At 46.0% G+C, this 19,673-nt stretch overlaps 1 protein-coding gene across 3 annotated transcripts in view; it reads left to right on the forward strand.

Annotated features, from left to right (window-relative positions):
- hspbap1 (hspb associated protein 1) overlaps nucleotides 1-18,833 on the forward strand; it is a 126,555-nt gene extending 107,722 nt beyond the window's left edge. For 2 of the 3 annotated variants that reach the window (XM_085986844.1, XM_085986847.1), the window contains 4 exons: nucleotides 3,001-3,084; nucleotides 3,857-3,949; nucleotides 14,927-15,037; nucleotides 18,262-18,833. In XM_085986844.1, the coding sequence (XP_085842970.1) occupies nucleotides 3,001-3,084; nucleotides 3,857-3,949; nucleotides 14,927-15,037; nucleotides 18,262-18,768 (795 nt within the window). In that variant the 3' untranslated portion in view covers nucleotides 18,769-18,833. The remainder of the gene's footprint in view (nucleotides 1-3,000; nucleotides 3,085-3,856; nucleotides 3,950-14,926; nucleotides 15,038-18,261) is intronic. The other variant, XM_085986846.1, reaches the window with a different exon arrangement.
- The last annotated feature ends 840 nt before the right edge of the window (nucleotides 18,834-19,673 follow it).

The following is a 19,673-nucleotide window of genomic DNA, read 5'->3' on the forward strand; positions in this document are numbered from 1 at the left end:
AAAGAACAATGGAGAGGCCCAGGGAAAGAGCTCAGAGTGCAGCTCCCATTGTCTCTTCTAAATCGATGCAAGGAAGGTCAAATCAAAATGAACCTGCAAAGTGCTGCTCAGTACCCAAAACTCCTTCACACAGCGTTGAATCGCTCCAGAAGTCTCTCTCTCTCTCTCTCAGAATGCGTGGTGCAAAAATGTCACCGACAAAAAAAGGCAGGAAGCGGTCGCCTTTAAATAGCGCTCCCCCAGTCCCTTCCCGACTGCAAAACGCTCCCCTCACCCTGTCATTGCTAGCGGCAGCTGGTAAGGCAGTGTGCGCCACTCAATATCCGGTCCGGGGCGTTGCACGCTCGACTAACGTCACGATCTGCAGGCGCAAAATATCTGGTCAATTTCGCGAGCGATGAAAACATTGCCACGTCCGGGTGCTAGTTGATTTGCACCCCATTAGCGCCCAGCAACCAAATTTTTCCCCCTAAAGATATTATGGAGGTGGAAGTAGGCATTGGTTATTAAGGTTATCAATGAAATAAATAACTTGCATTTATATAGCGCCTTTCACAACCTCAGTACGTCCTAAACAGTACTAGCAAAATTAATGGGACTAAAAGTCGATAAATCCCAAGGACCGGATGACCTACATCCTAGGGTTTTGAAAGAGGTGGCCATTGGGATAATGGACGCATTGGTTGTCATCTTCCCAAATTCTATAAATTTTGGAATGGTTCTTGCAGATAGGAGGATAGCAAATGTAACCCCGCTATTTAAGAAAGGAGGGAGAGAGAAAACGGGGAACTACAGACCTGTTAGCCTCACATCAGTAGTTGGAAAAATGCTGGAATCTATTAAAAAGGATGCAATAACTGGGCACTTAGAAACTTATAATACGATTGGGCAGAGTCAACATGGATTTATGAAAGGGAAATCCTGTTTAACAAACCTATTGGAGTTCTTTGAGGATGTAACTGGTGGAGTAGACAAAGGGGAACCGGTAGATGTGGTGTATTTGGATTTTCAGAAGGCCTTCGATAAGGTCCCACACAAGAGCTTGGTGAACAAAATTAGGGCACATGGAATTCGGGGTAATATACTAGCATGGATTGAGAATTGGTTAACAGACAGAAAACAAAGAGTAGGGATAAACGGGTCTTTTTCAGGAGGGCAGGCTGTGACTAGTGGGATACCGCAAGGATCAGTGCTTGGGCCCCAGCCATTCACAATCTATATCAATGATTTGGATGATGGGACTAAATGTAACATTTCCAAATTTGCTGATGATACAAAGCTAGGTGGCAGTGTCAGTTGTGAAGAGGATGTGAAGAGGCTTCAAGGGGATCTGGACAGGCTCAGTGAGTGGGCAAGAACATGGCAGATGGAATATAATGTGGATAAATGTGAAGTTATCCACTTTGGTAGAAAAAACAGAAAGGCAGAGTATTTCCTAAATGGTGAAAGATTGGGGAATGCAGATGCTCAAAGGGACCTGGGTGTCCTTGTACATGAGTCACTGAAAGTGAATGTGCAGGTGCAGCAAGCCATTAGGAAGGCAAATGGTATGCTGGCCTTCATTACAAGAGGATTTCAGTACAGGAGCAAAGAAGTCTTACTCCACACCTGGAGTACTGTGTACAATTTCGGTCTTCTTACCTAAGGAAGGATATACTTCCCATAGAGGGAGTGCAACGAAGGTTCACGAGATTGATTCCTGGGATGGCAGGACTGTCGTATGAGAAGAGATTGAGTAAACTAGGCTGTATTCTCTTGAATTCAGAAGAATGAGAGAGGATCTCATGGAAGCATACAAAGTTATTACAAGGCTTGATAGGGTGGTTGCTGGAAGAACGTTTCCCTTGGCTGGGGAGTCTAGAACCAGGGGCCACGGCCTCAGGATAAAGGATAGGCCATTCAGGACTGAGATGAGAAATTTCTTCACACAGAGGGTGGTGAATCTTTGGAATTCTCTACCCCAGAGGGCTGTGGAGGCTCAGTCATTGGGTATATTCAAAACAGAAGTCAATAGATTTCTAACTAGTAAGGGCATGAAGGGATATGGCGATAGGGCCGGTGAATGGAGCTGAGGCAGAAGATCAGCCATGATCTCATTGAATGGCGGAGCAGGCTCGAAGGGCCAAATGGCCTACTCCTGCTCCTATTTCTTGTGTTCTTTGCAGTCCATAAAGTACTTTTGAAGTGAAGGCAATGTGATAATGATTAGATAATCTGTTTTTTAGTGATGTTGGTTGAGGGACAAATGTTGGCCAGAACACCGCGTAGAACTCCCTTGCTCTTCTTCGAAATAGTGCCGTGGGATCTTTTACATCCACCTGAGAGGGCCTCGTTTTAACGTCACATCCGAAAGACAGCACTGCCGACAGTGCAGTACTGAGGGAGTGCTGCACTGCCGGCGGTGCCATCTTTCGGATGAGAGATTAAACCCAGGCCTTCTCCGGTGCAGCACTCCCTCAGTACTGCACTGAAGTGTCAGCCTGGCGTATGTACACAAATCCCTGGCGTGGGGCTCAGAGACCACAACCTTCCAATTCAGAGTCGAGAGTGCTAACACTGAGTCACGGCTGACACTCAAGTTGCATCATCAGTAAACCAAATGTTAAATGTCAAGCCATGATTCCATCCTTTGCTTCCATGCCCATGCCCATCTTGTTTTCTCCTTGGTTTTGGATTTGGCAAAAGGTGACAACTCTGTGAAGCCCCTTTTGCTGCGATCAGCACTTTTCCTGGTGTGTGTTCTGCATAGATTGCCGAATAAGAGTGGATGGCAAGGTTGATTTCCGTATGAGTGAAAACGAACATTAGGGGACTGCAAACTTCAAACGGTAGCCTATCCTTAATAGCTAAGAATTGTGCCTGCTATGTTTTTTTCAAGGGTATATGTTTAAAATTGAATGATACCACAAGTGTTTGTAAACTGAAGCAATCACGAGAAAATGCGTTGGGTTTATTGCTGCAGATGTGATCTTCATACATATCTTTGCTTTCCCCCTCTAGGTCCTGTTTGTTCCCAGGCATTGGTGGCACTATGTAGAATCCTTGGATCCTGTCACTGTCAGCGTTAACTCCTGGATCGAACTGGTAACATGTACAACCTTACCTGTTTCTTTGTATTTCGAAGAAAGGAATCTTATGCGACATTACTTATTGCCTACATGTGCTATAATCAGCATTCTCTCTCCCTCCTCCAGGTGTCAGCCGTGGTTCAGTTGGTAGCACTCTCGGCTCTGAGTCCGAAGGTTGTGGGTTCAAGTACCCACTCCAGAGACTTGAGCACATAATGTATGTTGTGTATGTCCCTTTAAGGGAATAACTGGTCTCGGACTGCAGTACCGGCAGTGACCATCCCTGTATAAAAGGCCCTGGCAGGCTTCTGTAGTTTCAGTTTCCAGATTGTCTCCATTCAGTAAAGACTTGTTAAACCAACTCCTGCATGCCATGTCTCCATTAACACACGGATTTAATAATGTAGGCTGACACTCCCAGTGCAGTACTTGAGGAGTGCTGGACGGTTGGAGGTGCCGTCTTTCAGATAAGACGTTAAACCGAGGCCCCATCTGCACTCTCAGGTAAAAGATCCCCATGGCCACTATTTTGAAGAAGAGCAGGGGAGTTCTCCCCGGTGTTCTATTCGGTATTTATTCCTCAATGTCACAAAAAAAAACCAGATTATCAGGTCATTATCGCATTGCTGTCTGTGGGAGCTTGCTGTGCGGAAATTGGCTGCTGCGTTTCTTACATTACAACAGTGACCACACTTCATAAAGTACTTCACTGGCTGTAAAGTGCTTTTGGACACCCTGAAAGGCGCTATCTAAATACAAGTCTTTCTTTCTCCCTCCACCTTCCCCAGTCGAACAGTTTGCTGAGAATGTACAGTACGAAGCTGCCGACAGTTTTCCATGACTGCATTACGTGCTGCCTGTTCAGTAGCACTGAAAGAAAGGTTAGCAGAAATATCTGACGGATTCTGATGATACTGGGAGCTTTTAACCTTTTCTGCACATAAATCAGAATAAGTACTTGCGTTTCAGAAATTTTAAAAAAAGGCTGAGGAATTGCATCAGGTAGATTAAGCAGCCGCACTCGGCGGGGATACTACCAAACACAGTCGAAAAATAACCTTTACGTCCATTCTAATGTAAACGGAAACCACGTATGTCACAGAATCATAGAATAGTACAGCACGGAAGGAGGCTATTCGGCCCATCGAGTCTGCGCCGGCTGTTTCGAAGAGCAATCCAGTTAGTCCCACTCCCACTCCCTCCCTCCCCCGCTCTTTCCCCATATCATAGAAACATAGAAGATAGGAGTAAGAGTAGGCCATTCGGCCCTTCGAGCCTGCTCCGCCATTCAACGAGATCATGGCTGATCATCCAAACCCTAGCACCCGGGCCCTACACTGACAGCCATCCCACCCAAGCCCTATCCCGTAACCCTGTAACCCCACGTATTTAATCCCCCCTAACACTAAGGGCCAATTTTTTATCATGGCCAATCAACCTAACCCGCACATCTTTGGACTGTGGGAGGAAACCGGAGCACCCGGAGAAAACCCACGCAAACACGGGGAGAATGTGCAAACTCCACACAGACAGTCACCCGAGGTCAGATTTGAACCCGGGTCCCTGGCGCTGTGAGGCAACAGTGCTAATCACTATGCCACCGTACTGCCTTGCAGGTTTTTCTCCTTCAAGTATTTATCTAATTCCCTTTCGAAGGCTGCTATTGAATCTGTATCCACCTCCCTATCAGGCAGTGCATTCCAAATCCCAACCACTCATTGCGTTAAAAAAGTTTTTCATCATGTCGCTTCTGGTTCTTTTGTCAATCGCCTAAAATCTGTTCCCTCTGGTTATCGACCCTCCAGCAATCTGTCCCTAGAGCCAGATGAAGGGCGCATGGTAAAACAGACCAAAGTGTCTAACTGGGTATGTGCAAGGACATACCAGACTTAAACAAAAATATTCTACAGACGAATGAAAAATAACAGGGATAGGTATCGGGCTGAGCTAAGCACAATGGGGGCTACTTTCAGAGGAGCCAAAATCTCAATGCAGAAGACGACTGTGGACAACTATCGTAAATTATTTTAAAATTCTGCATAGGACCAGTTGCTAGTGGGCTCCTGCAGTGATCTGAGTTGGATCTGTGTTAGAACTGTTACTCTTCACTGTCGATATTGATCTGGATGAAGGCGTTGAGCGATGTGTCAGTAAGTTCAGAGATGACACAGATTTGTGCTGATCTCAGAACCCTGGATGAGGATAAAAAGACTACAATCAGAAGGGAGCATGGGCTCGTGTCTGGCAGATGACCGATAATGTCGATAAATGTACTGCTGTGCACGTGGGCAGGGCCAATGCCAGGTATACAGATACCTTGCAGGACTCCGTACTAAAGTCTGTTGAGCGGGACGGAGACCTAGGTGTTAGTGCATTAGTCTCCAGACATTCATGATCAATGCTGGGAGGCTAGAGCGAAGACTAGGAGTACTGGGGTGTGTTGTCAGGACGATCCAATATAAAACAGTGAGCACTTTAATGCTCTTATGCAAGATCTTGATTCGACCTCATCTAGAGTAATGGCCCAGAAATTCGGGTCTCCACGGGTGAGTACGCACGGGGTACTCACCCGTAAGCCCAATGGAAGTGCTGGTTTCCTGCATGCACTGCGCATGCGTGGGAAACCGGCACTTCCGTTCCCCTGAAAGAAGGGGTTCAGAGGTTGAACACGTGCGCCGGAGAGGCTGCGCGTGTGCATCGAACTTCGTTTTTTTTGCAGGTTTCTCCGGGAGGGTAAGTCTGCAGAAGTTACACATGTAAAAAGCAGGTGTAAGGCCTGCTTTTTACAAGGTAAGTGGTGAATTAATTAAAATTAAAAAAATTTTTCCACAGGTTTATTATTTTTAAATACTTCAAAGAAAGGTAAGTTTATTTTTAGCCCCGTTAGAAAATAAAATTATTTTTTTCAAAAATTTAAATATTGTTTAATATAGTTATTTCATGTAATTTATAGTTTATTTAAAAATGTGATGTTTTTAAAAAATTTATTTGAAGATTTAGTGATGTTATGGGGCCGTAGTATTTCTAAGTTTTGACAGGTCTTTCTGTCAAACTTATGAATGGAGCATTCCCTGCTCCGATTGGCTCCCCATGGCCCACGTGATCCCAGGGGACACATCGAACTAACTGCGCCCCTGGGATATGCAAGCACTATGCGCTGGCAGCTGGAGCAGGCCCAGGATCGGAATTCCACGGGGGCCCACAGCTCAATGGCCGGCGCGCAAGGTAAGTGTAGGTCGGGGGCTTGCACCCGCGGGAAGCCCCCGACCCGAATTTCTGGGCCATTGTGTTCAATTTTTACCCCCTCACATGGTGCAAGAGCAGCGTCCCACCTTGCACCCTCTGTAAACTGGAGCTCATCCAAAACTCTGCTGCCCGTATCCTAACTCGCACCAAGTCCCGTTTACCCATCACCCCTGTGCCCGCTGACCTACATTGGCTCCCGGTTGGCAGCGGTGTGATTTTAAAATTCTCATCCTTTTTTCCAAATCCCTCCATGGCCTCGCCCCCTCCCTAGGTCTGTAACCTCCTCCAGCTCTACAACCCTCCGAGATCTCTGCGCTCCTCCAATTCTGGCCTCTTGCGCCGCCCCGATTTTCATTGCTCCACCATTGGCGGCCGTGCCTTCAGCTGCCTGGACCCTAAGCTCTGGAATTCCCTCCCCAAACCTCTGCCTCTCTCTCCCCCCCTTTAAGACGCTCCTTAAAACTTACCTCCTTTCACCTGTCCTAATATCTCCTTCTGTGGCTTGGTGTCAAATTTTGTATGATAATGCTCCTATGGAGTGCCTTGGGACGTTTTACTACGTTAAAGGTGCTATATAAATGCAAGATGTTGTTGTAGTTGAGATATAGAAGCTCTGGAAAAGGTTCAGAAGAGAGCCACCAGAGTGATACCTAGTTTGAAAAGCTCTTAGTCAACAAAATAGACTTAGAGATCTGAGTCTTTTCACTCTAAAAAAAAAAGCGTAGACTTCAAGGAGATTCGTTTGAGCTATTTAAAAGATTGAAGGGATTAGATTGTCTCCGGGTAGATAGACTACTTGAATTAGATAGGTCAGGGAGAACCAGGGTCACTTGAGTATAAGACACGTAAGCACAGAACTAGGTTAGACATCGGGAGGTTTTGTTTTATGCGGGGCTCATCATCAACCTCTGGAACAAGTTGCCGGTTTGTACAGTGAGTGTGGATTTACTGCAGATGTTCAAAAGGGAGCGGGACGAGCTCTTGGCTGAGGTCGATATCACTGCGTGCAAAAGGTAGGTGAGTTGTTGGATGATGTGCCTCGTGGTCACTGTGGTCTCCAGAACTCCTTTTTGATCAACTTCGGTGGGGTTGGGTGGGGGGGGGTGGTCGGAGAGAACTTTCCCGGAATTCGTTTCCCCTGAATTGGCCTAGGAATTTTTTTAATATTAACCGCTCCCAGGAGATTACACGGTCGCTTGTGGTGGGAGCAATTGCGGGGGGGGGGGGGGTGGTCACGATGCTTAATTGCACTGTGACTGTATGGGACAGGCTGATCATTTCCTGCCTATCATTTTCATATATTATATCCTGGGGCCAATATTTATCCCTCAACCAACATCACTAAAAACAGATGATCTGCCCATTATCTTGTTGTTTGCGGGAGCTTGCTGTGTGCAGAATGGCTGCTGCGTTTCCTACATTACAACAGCGACTACACTTCAAAAAGTACTTCATTGGCTGTAAAACGCTTTGGGACATGCTGAGGTTATGAAAGGCGTATTAGAAATGTAAGTCTTTTTCTTTGATAGTCATATGGACAGGAAAAACCCTGCTTGAAATTTGCACTGCACTGTGGCGCTTTCTTCCTCGAAAGGCTTCTTTGGCTGCCCTTCACTGCTGCGCAGAAGGCAGGAGCAGCACTCAGTCCTTGTGCTCGCAATTCATTTGAGCAATTGAGTAGCGTGATTAATGGAGTGGAGGCAGAACGGGTGAATCATTTACTTATATACAAATGGAATTTGTATGTAAACAGCTTACTCTTAAAGATGCAAAGTGGCATTGGAGAGGATGTGGTTTGAGAACTCGGGCAACTCGCACACGTAGGGGATTATGTGTACGAATGTATTGCATTATGTGCATGCCTGTTTATATCGGTAAACATATTTACACATAAATGCATATTCATGCTTAGTTGACTCTTGTTGCAACATCACCTCCTGCAGTGTCGTACGTTTAAAGGTCTTGACTTTCCATAGACCTATCAGCCTCTGGATAATGCAAGCATTAATGTTCATTGTGCAGAGTAATGTGAATTTATGAATGTGACCTTCTCCTAAATTACAGGCTGATTCAGCATATGTTTAGTTTAGACATGTCACATTCTGCGCTCAAAGACCATGATACGCTCTCTGTATATATGAATTATGTTCTCACCAACTGTAAATAAAGAGCACAGCAATATTTGCAATACTGAGAGATGGCTTAAGGAGTCAGGAGAGAATTAGAAGTAAGGAATCAACACATAGAAATGAATAAATCATATTTATCTAAAAATAAACACAACAATTTACATTTATATATCGCGTTTAAGTGAAAAATTGCCCAAACTGCTTCACAGATGCATAATCAAGAAATTGGGCAGAGAGCTAAAGAAGGGAAACATTGGTGAAAGAGGTAGGTTTTAAGGAGTGCCTTACAGGAGGAAAGGCTCCTGGAGGTTTAGGTGGGAATTCCAGAATTTAGGGCCTAAGAAAGACTTGCATTTATATAGCGCCTTTCACAACCTCAGGACTTCCCAAAGCGCTTTACAGCCAATGAAGTACTTTTGAGGTGTAGTCACTGTTGTAATGTAGGAAATGTGGCATCCAATTTGCGCACATCAAGATCCCACAAACAGCAATGTGATAATGACCAGATAATCTGTTTTTGTGATGTTGACTGAGAGCTAAATATTGGCCAGGACTCCGGGGATAACTCCCCTGCTCTTCTTCGAAATAGTGCCATGGGAACTTTTACGTCCACCTGAGAGAGTAGACGGGGCCTCGGTTTAACGTCTCATCTGAAAGACGGCACCTCCAACAGTGCAGCACTGCCTCGGCACTGCACTGGAGTGTCAGCCTAGGTTTTTGTGTTGAAGTCTCTGGAGTGGGACTATGAACCCACAACCTTCTGACTGAGAGGTGAGAGTGCTACCAATTGAAGCTAGGTCGGCCTAGGCAGCTGAAGGCACGGCCGCCAGTGATGGAGCGATGAAATTCGGTAGGAAAAATAATTGCGAGCAGAGAAGATAGAAATAGATGAGGTAAATATATAAACAAAGAATTTAGCTAATGAGATAGCATGCAGAAGGAGTAAAGGGAGTAGAGAAGGAAAATCAAATCCATCAGTTATAAGCAATGGAAAGACTGAGATAAAGGAATGGGGCGTTAGATTGAACAAAAACATTCTAGGGTAAAGGTTTAGCTTTAACGAGCAAAGGCAAGATAAAGTGCACTCATTAAATATATTCAAGAAGGAGTTGGATATATTTCTTAAAGCTAAAGGGATCAAGGGATATGGGGAGAAGGCAGGGACAGGGTACTGAGTTTGGATGATCAGCCATGATCTCATTGAATGGCGGAGCAGGCTTGAGGGGCCGAATGGCCTACTCCTGCTCCTATCTTCTATGTTTCTATTGTGGTGTTCAGTGCGGGAAATAAACGGAGGCATTTAGAAGCAAGTATATCACCGGAAGATAAGATTTAATAGCACCAACAAAAACTTGGCTGCAAACTGGGGAAGGAGTAGAAAATAATAACGGGGTTATAATATTTTTTTAGGAAGGACAGAATAGAGATCAAAGATAAAAGATTATTACATTAGTGTTGTACTACAGACCCTCTCATTGTAGGAGGGGAGAGGAAAAGGAAATCTGTAGACAGATAGGGATCTGAGTAGAAATATCAAAATGATTGTTCTAGGAGATTTTAATTACTCACTCGTTAACTGGGACCGAGAGAGGGTGAAAGGAGAAAAGGGAATAGAATTCCTCAAATGTGTACCGGACTCTTTTCTCAAGCAATATGTTTGTATGCCTACAATTGGAGGGGTGTTGCCAGTTCTAGTTATGAGTAACAAAAATAGATTAGGTACAGAATCATAGATCAAGTAGATGAGTTAAACCTGATTTGAAAGACTTGAAAAATTTGGGTGGTTTTATTTTTAGAATAGGGGAGATTACAAGGTGATATGATAGAGTTGTTTAAAATTATGAAGGGATGGGATAAGGTAGAGAGAAAAAAAATATTTCCAGTGGTTGATGGGACATAGATATAAGATTAAATGTAAGAGATTTAGGACAGAGAGCAGGGGATTTTTTTTTACACAGAGGGTTGTGAGGCTATGCAGTGCACTACCAGAGTTAGTGATTGAAGCAGAGACCATGTCAATATTTAAGAATAGGTTAAGAAAAGGAAAGACATGCATTTATATAGTGCCTTTCATGACTTCAGGACGTCCCGAGGCACTTTACAGCCAATGAAGTACTTTTTGAAGTGTAATGTTGTAATGTAGGAAACCCGGCAGCCAATTTGCACACAGCGATGTGATGAATGACCAGATAACCTGTTTTAGTGACGTTGGTTGAGCTATAAATATTGGCCAGGACACTGGGGAGAACTCCCCTGCTCTTCTTCGAAATAGTGCCATGCGATCTTTTACATCCACCTGAGAGGGCAGAGGGGGCCTCGGTTTAACGTCTCATCCAACAGTAGTACAGTACTGCACTGGAGTGTCGGCCAAGATTTCGTGCCCAAGTCTCTGGAGTGGGACTTGAATCCACAACCTTCTGACTCGGAGACGAGAGTGCTGCCCACTGAGCCAAGGCTGACATGTAATAGCTGAACTCTATGGAGCAGGAAGGTCCCAGGCCCTGTCCACTGGTCTGCGCTGAGTTAGTTGATCTTCGGTAGGCAGCAGTAGGAATATTACAAATTGGCCCCTGAGCCCTGGTACTCATGAAAGGAAACATCAGCCTGAACTTCCACTCTTACTGGCTATCCAGTGGCTTTTGCTGAAAGGTCTGTTTGCTTGGTTGCCATGTCTCACTCAACGGACTATCTCATTCGCTGTCTGGGCTATCTCTCATAAGGAATGGTCACTTGGGCAGGTGCTGGGAGGGCAGCTGACCCCAATAGAACTGTACCTCAGCACAGGTCAATGTGCCGAAGAGTGGAGGGGACCAGTCAAACTTCGGAACATTGGCCAACCCTTTCATGCAATGCTATCAGCGTTAACTCCAGCAGAAAGCTTGTTCGAAAGAACAAAATGACTCCCAGGAAATAAGTTACAAAAGGAGAATGGAACTGTTATCCCTCTATCTTTCTGTCTGTCTGATTGATCAGTTGTGCTTCTGACTTGATCCTATCTTCCATTCTGCGTGAAACTAAAGGTGGAAGCGAAAATATATCCAAAGGTATCGCATGTAATCCTCGGTGCCAAATTGTGTTTCCTGTACAATATATAGAGTGTACAATGGAGAGGAGAGAGGACGATGCAAGTGACGAACTTTGATAGCAGCCGTGTAAAAAAATATGAAAGGGTCCTAGGAGAGTCTCCTGTGTGTTACAATTAGACATCTCACAATAGAGTATATTGTTAACTGCATTAAGTCACTTAGGCCTAGAAATTCAGTGGCCTGCGCCACCAGTTTGCGCCCAAAGAGGACACTCAGTGGCTTGTGCGCCACTGGCCACACCTACCGCGATATTTAGCGGGGCGCTAATGGCGGCGTTAGCCTGTAGCGCTGCGCCGCCACCGATGACGTCATCGGTGTGCGCAGCGCCCCGCTATCGCCCCGATGGCCATATTTGGTCGCGCCCGCCTCCTCAGCGCTGGCCGCAAACAGCGACCGGTACACAGGAGCCTACCTGTGGCGGTAGCGGCGCTAGTTAAGGTGGAGGTGCGGCCGGCCGCTTTTTCGGCGCCTGCCTGCCCGCACCTCCGTCCCCGGCCTCCTACACCGCCCCCCCCCCCCCCCGCGGCATTGCCGGCTGTTTCCCGAGAGCCCGGCACTTCTCCTTGGTGCAGGGCTCATTTGCCGGCACTCGCGAGCGGGGCTCACGCTGTTGCAGGCACCTCCCCCTTAACAGTGGGAGGAAGGCCTGCAGTACCGCAGTGTGCCGTGCCGCAGCGTGTGGCGCTGCGGCCCTTAGCGCGCCGATATTCAGTTTCAGCGCCCCAAGCGGGGCGCGGGAAGCCTCGATTAGCGGCCCGCTTCCATTTGGGGTGCAGAAACTGAATATCCGGATGGCGCAAGTGGCTCCGCACGCAGCGGTAATTCCGGCGCCCAGGCGAGCTTGGTGCCCCAAACTGAATTTTTAGCCATTTGTGTTTTGTTGTACGACCTCAGTAATTACTTTAGGATAATTTCTCCGACAGCTCAGGTGGAAAAAACACCTCGTGTGTGATATTATATTATGGTTTATATGACTGCTGTAATGTGGGTAGTAAAACAGCAGGGATCTTTATGGGTCTTTACTTATCATGATGTGATGGGCGAGGGAGTTTAAGATCCAAATGTTATTATACACTACGCATTACTCTTGCTCAAGGGTAGTTCCTTATTGCTGCTTTATTTTGAGCATAAACTATTTCCGTATTGTTCCTCCCCCCCCCCCTCCGCCCCTCCCTGCTTCGCGTTGAGGACTGCGTATTTTGATAATTCTCCCCCGTACTTCTTTTGCCTTAAGCAAAAAGAGAGATTGGGTGTCCATAAACATATCACTAAAAGCTAGTGGACAGGCAGGAAAAGTAATCAGAAAGGCTAATGGAACGTTGGCCTTTGTCTCAAGGGGGGCTGGAATACAAAAGGGAGGAAGTGATGCTTCAGTTGTACAGAACCTTGGTCAGACCCGGGTTCAGTAGCATAGTGCTTATGTTACTGGACCAATAATCCAGAGGCCTGGACGAATGATCCAGAGACAGGAGTTCAGATCCCACCACGGTAGCTGGGGAATTTAAATTCAATTAAATGAATCTGGAATAAAAAGCTAGTATCAGTAATGGTGATTATGAAACTACCGGATTGTTGTTAAAAACCCATCTGGTTCACTAATGTCCTTTAGGGAAGGAAATCTGCCGTCCTTACCCGGTCTGGCCGATATGTGACTCCAGACCCACGGCAATGTGGTTGACCCTTAACTGCCCCTCTGAAATGGCCCAGCAAGCCACTCAGTTATACCAAACCGCTACGAGAAACAATAACACTGCGGCGGTTCAAGAACGCGGCTCACCGCCACCTTATTTATTGCCCATCCCCAGCAATTAGGGACCAGCGACACCCACATCCCAGGAACTACTATATTAAAAAAAGACCCCATCAGGAGAACTGCGTCCAGTTCTGGACACCGTATCTCAGGAAGGATATATTGGCCTTGGAAGGGGGCGCAGTGTCGATTCACCGGAGTGATACCGGGTTAAATTATGAAAACAGGTTGGATAAACTTGGCTTGTATTCCCTTGAGTATAGAAGATTAAGGGGTGATTTAATCATGGTGTTTAGAATGATAAAATTATTCATTAGTGCAGGTAAAGAGAAACTATTTCCTATGCTGCGGGAATCCACAAGAGGGCATAATCTTAAAATTAGCGCAAGGCCATTTAGGATTAGAATCAGGAAGCACTGCTCCACACAAAGGGTTGTGGAAATAACTCTGTCCCCCAAAAAAGCTGTGGATGCTGGGGGCAGTTAAAGCTTTCAAGACAGATCGATAGATTTTTTTTTTAGGTAAGGGTATCAAGGGATGTGGAGCAAAGGCAGGTAGATGTTCCTGGGCCTAGGGACAGGCCCTGTTCCTGGGACTAGGGACAGGGTCACTGGCAAGGCTTGGAAGCTAAGCTAGAGCCAGGCCTGGTTAGTACCTGGAGGGGTGACCATCAGGGAAGACTAGGTGCAGAAGGTCACGGAAGGAGCCCCGAGGAGGGGCGGTTGGTGAGAAGGTCACGGAAGGAGCCCCGGGAGGGGCGGCTGGTGAGCAGGCCCGGGCGTTGGGCTGAAGATTGTCAGACAGGAGGAATGGTGGAAATGGAATGGCGGCGTGCACAGACGCAGCGGCTTTGCTTCTCCCAGGACGGTGCTATTTACGTTTAATGTTAATGTTATTTGTACTGGACTCATGGGAGCTTGCAAGATCACATTTCGTTGTTCATGTACTTGTGCATTGTACAATGACAATAAAGTTGAATTATTGTTATTATTATGGGGTTGAGGTACAGATGAGCTGTGATCTAATTGAATGGTGGAACAGGCTTGAGGGGCTGAATGGCCTACTCTTATTCTTATGTTCCTAAATACAATACATTGCAGATTTTCACATTTGGCCATTCAAATTCATATTCGTAGCCGAAAGGGTAAGCCAAAATGACGTCATGATCTATCCTGGTGCTGAAAAGGGAAATCTCACCCTCGGAGCTCTTTTTAAAGAGGGAGTCGCTATTTGACACCATCTGAGGAGGAAGATTTGTGCTTTGTTGCGATAGAGACACATGGATGAAATGTGCCTTTCAATGCTCCAATCATTTCTAAAGCAAAATGGTGAAAATTCCACATCCAGTCTTGGAAACTGAGAAGGTAGTAGCCGAGTCAGGAGGTCAGAGGCCTTGGAGTGAGTTTAGAAAATAAAAAAAACATAGGTGCAGTAATTGTGGCCTCAAGTCCTGGTCAGGAGGCTTGGGTCACTCTTGACATAGTGTATAGATCTGAACTAAATGGGTCCTAGTTGAGGTGGAGATCTGGTTGGCCCCGTTAAAATGCCTTTTGCGCTGCTGCGCATGTTTTGGGAGAGGGGCACGGCTCTCCCTATTTTGACCCTGGTGACAGCAGTGTTTCTGATTCTGTTCCGTTCTGTTACCAGGCTGATGACGATGAAGCCAGAGTCGGGGAGGCGTTGACTCGCACTGTCGTCTGTGCTCTGAAGTCTGCAGATCCTTGCGCTGATACTGCCAGCTGGCTGAATACCACAGAGGTGTGTGAATCTGTGTTTAGTCTGTCTTCGCTTTGTTTGGAAAACTGCAAATGTAACACCCTTATTTAAAAAGGGTAATAGACAGAAGGCTGGAAGCTATAGACCGGTTAGCCTAACATCTGTGGTTGGTAAAATTTTAGAGTCGATTATTAAGGAGACAGTAACGGGACATTTGGATAAACATAATTTAATACGACAAAGTCAGCATGGTTTTACGAAGGGGAAGTCATGTTTGACAAATTTGCTCGAGTTCTTTGAGGACGTAACATACAGGGTGGATAAAGGGGAACCAGTGGACGTAGTGTATTTAGACTTCCAAAAGGCATTTGACAAGGTGCCACACAAAAGATTATTGCTCAAGATAAAAAATCACGGGATTGGGGGTAATATTCTGGCATGGGTGGAGGATTGGCTATCTAATAGAAAGCAGAGAGTTGGGATAAATGGTTCATTCTCAGACTGGCAATCAGTAACTAGTGGTGTTCCGCAGGGGTCAGTGCTGGGACCCCAACTCTTTACAATCTATATTAACGATTTGGAGGAAGGGACCGAGTGTAACATATCAAAGTTTGCAGATGATACAAAGATGGGAGGGAAAGTAGTGAGTGAGGAGGACATAAAAAACCTGCAAAGGGACATAGATAGGCTAAGTAAGTGGGCAGAGATTTGGCAGATGGAATATAATACTGGAAAGTGTGAGGTTATGCACTTTGGCAGGAAAAATCATAGAGCAAGTTATTATCTTAATGGCAAGAAACTGGAAAGTACTGCAGTACAAAGGGATCTGGGGGTCCTGGTGCACGAAACACAAAAAGTTAGTATGCAGGTGCAGCAGGTGATCAAGAAGGCCAATGGAATGTTGGCTTTTATTGCTAGGGGGATGGAATATAAAATCAGGGAGGTATTGCTGCAGTTGTACAAGGTATTGGTGAGACCACACCTGGAATACTGCATACAGTTTTGGTGTCCATACTTAAGAAAAGACATACTTGCTCTCGAGTCAGTACAAAGAAGGTTCACTCGGTTAATCCCGGGGATGAGGGGGTTGACATATGAGGAGAGGTTGAGTAGATTGGGACTCTACTCATTGGAGTTCAGAAGAATGAGAGGCGATCTTATTGAAACATATAAGATTGTGAAGGGGCTTGATCGGGTGGATGCGGTGAGGATGTTCCCAATGATGGGTGAAACTAGAACTAGGGGGCATAATCTTAGAATAAGGGGCTGCTCTTTCAAAACTGAGATGAGGAGAAACTTCTTCACTCAGAGGGTGGTAGGTCTGTGGAATTTGCTGCCCCAGAGAGCTGTGGAAGCTACATCATTAAATAAATTTAAAACAGAAATAGACAGTTTCCTAGAAGTAAGGGGAATTAGGGGTTACGGGGAGCGGGCAGGAAATCGGACATGAGGCTAGGTTCGGATCGGTCATGGCCCTGTGGGTGGCGGAGCGGGCCCAGGGGCCGTGTAGCCTGGTCCTGCTCCTACTTCTTGTGTTCTAATTCTGTGTTAGATTTCAGGAGATGGTTCTATTCACAGGGATTAGTGAAGACCTCGGGAACAGGCTGCCAGCTAGGAGTCCTTCAAGAGTAAATTGGGCCTGTTCCTGGCTGGGGTGGAGATCACCTCTTACAGAAGGTAAGTACTGTAGGAAATACAGGGACAGAGTGATCTCCTGGACGAGTTTCGATCGCCTAGATGGGTCGGAGAAGAATTTCCCAGATTTTTTCTCCCAAATTGGCACATTGGGTTTTTTATCTGGTTTTTCGCCTCTCCCGGGAGATCACATGGGTTCGGGTGGGATGGAGAGTGAAAGTAGATTTGAGGTTAGGATCAGATCAGCCATGATCTTATTGAATGGCGGAGCAGGCTCGAGGGGCCGATTGGCCTACTCCTGCTCCTATTTCTTATGTTCTTGATCCAACAGTCCCGGTTACCATATTCGAAAATGCAAACTATACCAACAAACATTAAATGTAGCAATTATAGGCATTTTATGAATTAACTTGTTGGTGCCATTGGCGAACACAGAAAATGCTATGAGGAGGGGTTGCAAAAGTTATCGCTGCTCTTCTTGTCACAGAGAAGGTTAAGAGGTGACCTAATCGAGGTTTTCAAGATGATGAGAGGTTTTGATAGAGCAGAGAGAGAAAAACTATTCTCCCTGGCGAGTGGGCCAATAACCAGAGGTCATAGGATATGGGGATAATGCGGGAACATTGAGTTGAGGTAGTAGATCAGCCATGATCTTATTGAATGGCGGAGCAGACTCGAAGGGCCAAATGGCCGACTCCTGCTCTTATTTCTTATGTTCTTATAGATTTCAAATCATTGGCAAAAGATCTAGCGGGGAGATGAGGAGAAATGCTTTTCACTCAGAGAGTTGTCGGGATCTGGAACGCTCAACCTGAAAAGGTGGTGGAAGCTGATTCCATCAATAGTATTAAAAGGAATATTGGACGGGTACTCGAGGATGAGGAGCTTACAGGGTTACAGACAAAAAGCGGGGACCAAGCACGACTGCTCTTTCATAGAGCCAGCACGGTCCCGACGGGCCGAATGGCCTCCTTCTGCGCCGTAAGTTTCTAAGATTCTATGAAATACACGGCCGATCAGTCAACACACTGGTTCTGCTGAAGGATCTCACCGGAAATGTTGACCCATCTTGCTGTTTCAGTTGCTGACTGCCCTATTGTCCATTTCCAGCTTAGATAGGTAAGCACATACTGTCTCTCATGGTGTTGCTCATGGTGAATGTCTGAAAGGTTTGTAAGAGACATGGTGAAAGCCAGTGTTGTAAGTGGTCAGTGTTAAAAGTGCTTTTTTCAAATATCCCATGGTCAATGTTCCCTCTAACTTTTTTTTTGGTGCACGCCATCTTTTCCAGCGGTAACAAGCTGGCGAGCGAGCGGCCTGCGCGGGACTTCCCGAATGGGCTGCGCACCTTAGAGAGAACGTTGCCCATGATCCAATCAGGACTAACGGATAGTATCAAAGTGTTCCAATTGATTGGTTCCAAATCTGCGCTGATTAGGTAATGTAAATGGTAGCAGAGCATTTTTTGATTGGCTGCTGGGAATTTTGAGCCAATCCAAAAAAAAATTGGAACAGATTTTTTGCATCACGGACCCATTTGAAGTGCAACTGTGTAATATATTGAAATGGTAAGTATATAGTATTACAAATCAAAATGTTTTCATAGCGTTTCTCACTTTCTGTTTGTTTAGGTTACAGTCACGTCGCACGAGACAAACCTGCACTACGTCAACCTTGCAGTTCAGGCCTGTTTAGATAAGCCACAAATTGGCCCGCCCAGCTCCGCCAAGGGCGGGAACCAGTCAGCAGGGGGCTCATCTGCCTTTTGTAAGAAGAGGAAATGTGATTCGGGCGAAGGAGCGGGTCAGCCTGTAGCCACAGAGGCTGTGAGGAGCCTTGCAGAGCCTCAGCCCGCCCTTACCACCAGCATCCCTTTCGGGCCTAACCTGGTTCCCGTTGGCCAAGAAGCAGCTGCTGCAGTCCAGGAGAGGGTATCCAGCATCCCCGGGGATCACAACCTTTCCCCGATCAATAGCCTGGAAGCTAATCGTTGTAGCGAAAGAATGGACTGTAATTCCAAACCTACTGGGGCTCACAGGACAGTGATGTCCACCGACGAGTTGCTAAACTGCTTCGTCCACCCTGACGTGATCCGCTTAATGACTGAGATTCTGCTGGACAGGCACTGCTCTCATTAGTCAGACTAGCTCATCAGTGTCCATTGATTGTATTTTTCAGGTGTGGAAATAAATCATTAATAAGAGGCAGTGTCTATCTCGATATATCAGTATTATTAAAAGTCTTATGCAGGCAATGCACTCTTCAGAAATAGGAGCAGGAGTAGGCCATACGGCCCCTCGAGCCTGTTCTACCATTCAGTAAGATCATGGCTGGTCTTCAACCTCAACTCCACTTTCCCGCGTTATCAACATATCCCTCGATTCCCTTCGTGTCCAAAAATGTATCGCTCTCAGTCTTGAATAATATACTCAACGACTGAGCCTCTGGGGTAGAGAATTCCAAAGATTCACAGCCCTCTGAGTGAAGAAATGTTTCCTCATCTCGGTCCTAAATGGCCGACCCCTTATCCTGAGACTGTGACCCCTCGTTCTAGACACTCCTTAGCTACAAACCTTACTTTCTGTTGTCACAATTTTTGGTCACATTTCTCCGACAGCATTTACCTTTGGAAATTACTATGTCAACTGTCACGATGCATTTGTAGGCTCTGGATGACCTACAGCTCTGTGGAGTGAGTGTCTTGTTACGCCTTCCTGTATGTAGAAAAATAATACTTATTTATCAACTGATTGTAAGCAATTCCACAGAGAAAGTTTACCAGGAGCTGTAATATTTAAAAACGGTCATCACGCTTAGCTTCCGACCACATATTCACGTCATCGCTAAGACCACCTACTTCCATCTCCGGAACATCGCCCAACTCCACCCCACCTCAGCTCAACTGGTGAAACTCTCGTCCATGTCTTTGTTACCTCTAGACTTGACTATTCCACCGCACGCCCACGTTCTTTGGAATTCTCTACCCCAGAGAGCTGTGGATGCTGAGTCGTTGAGTATAGCCAAGGCCGAGGTAGATAGATTT

The sequence above is a fragment of the Somniosus microcephalus genome, chromosome 4, assembly GCF_052327205.1.
Source record: "Somniosus microcephalus isolate GS21.2 chromosome 4, FLI_Smic_1.0, whole genome shotgun sequence".
Taxonomy (NCBI): domain Eukaryota; kingdom Metazoa; phylum Chordata; class Chondrichthyes; order Squaliformes; family Somniosidae; genus Somniosus; species Somniosus microcephalus.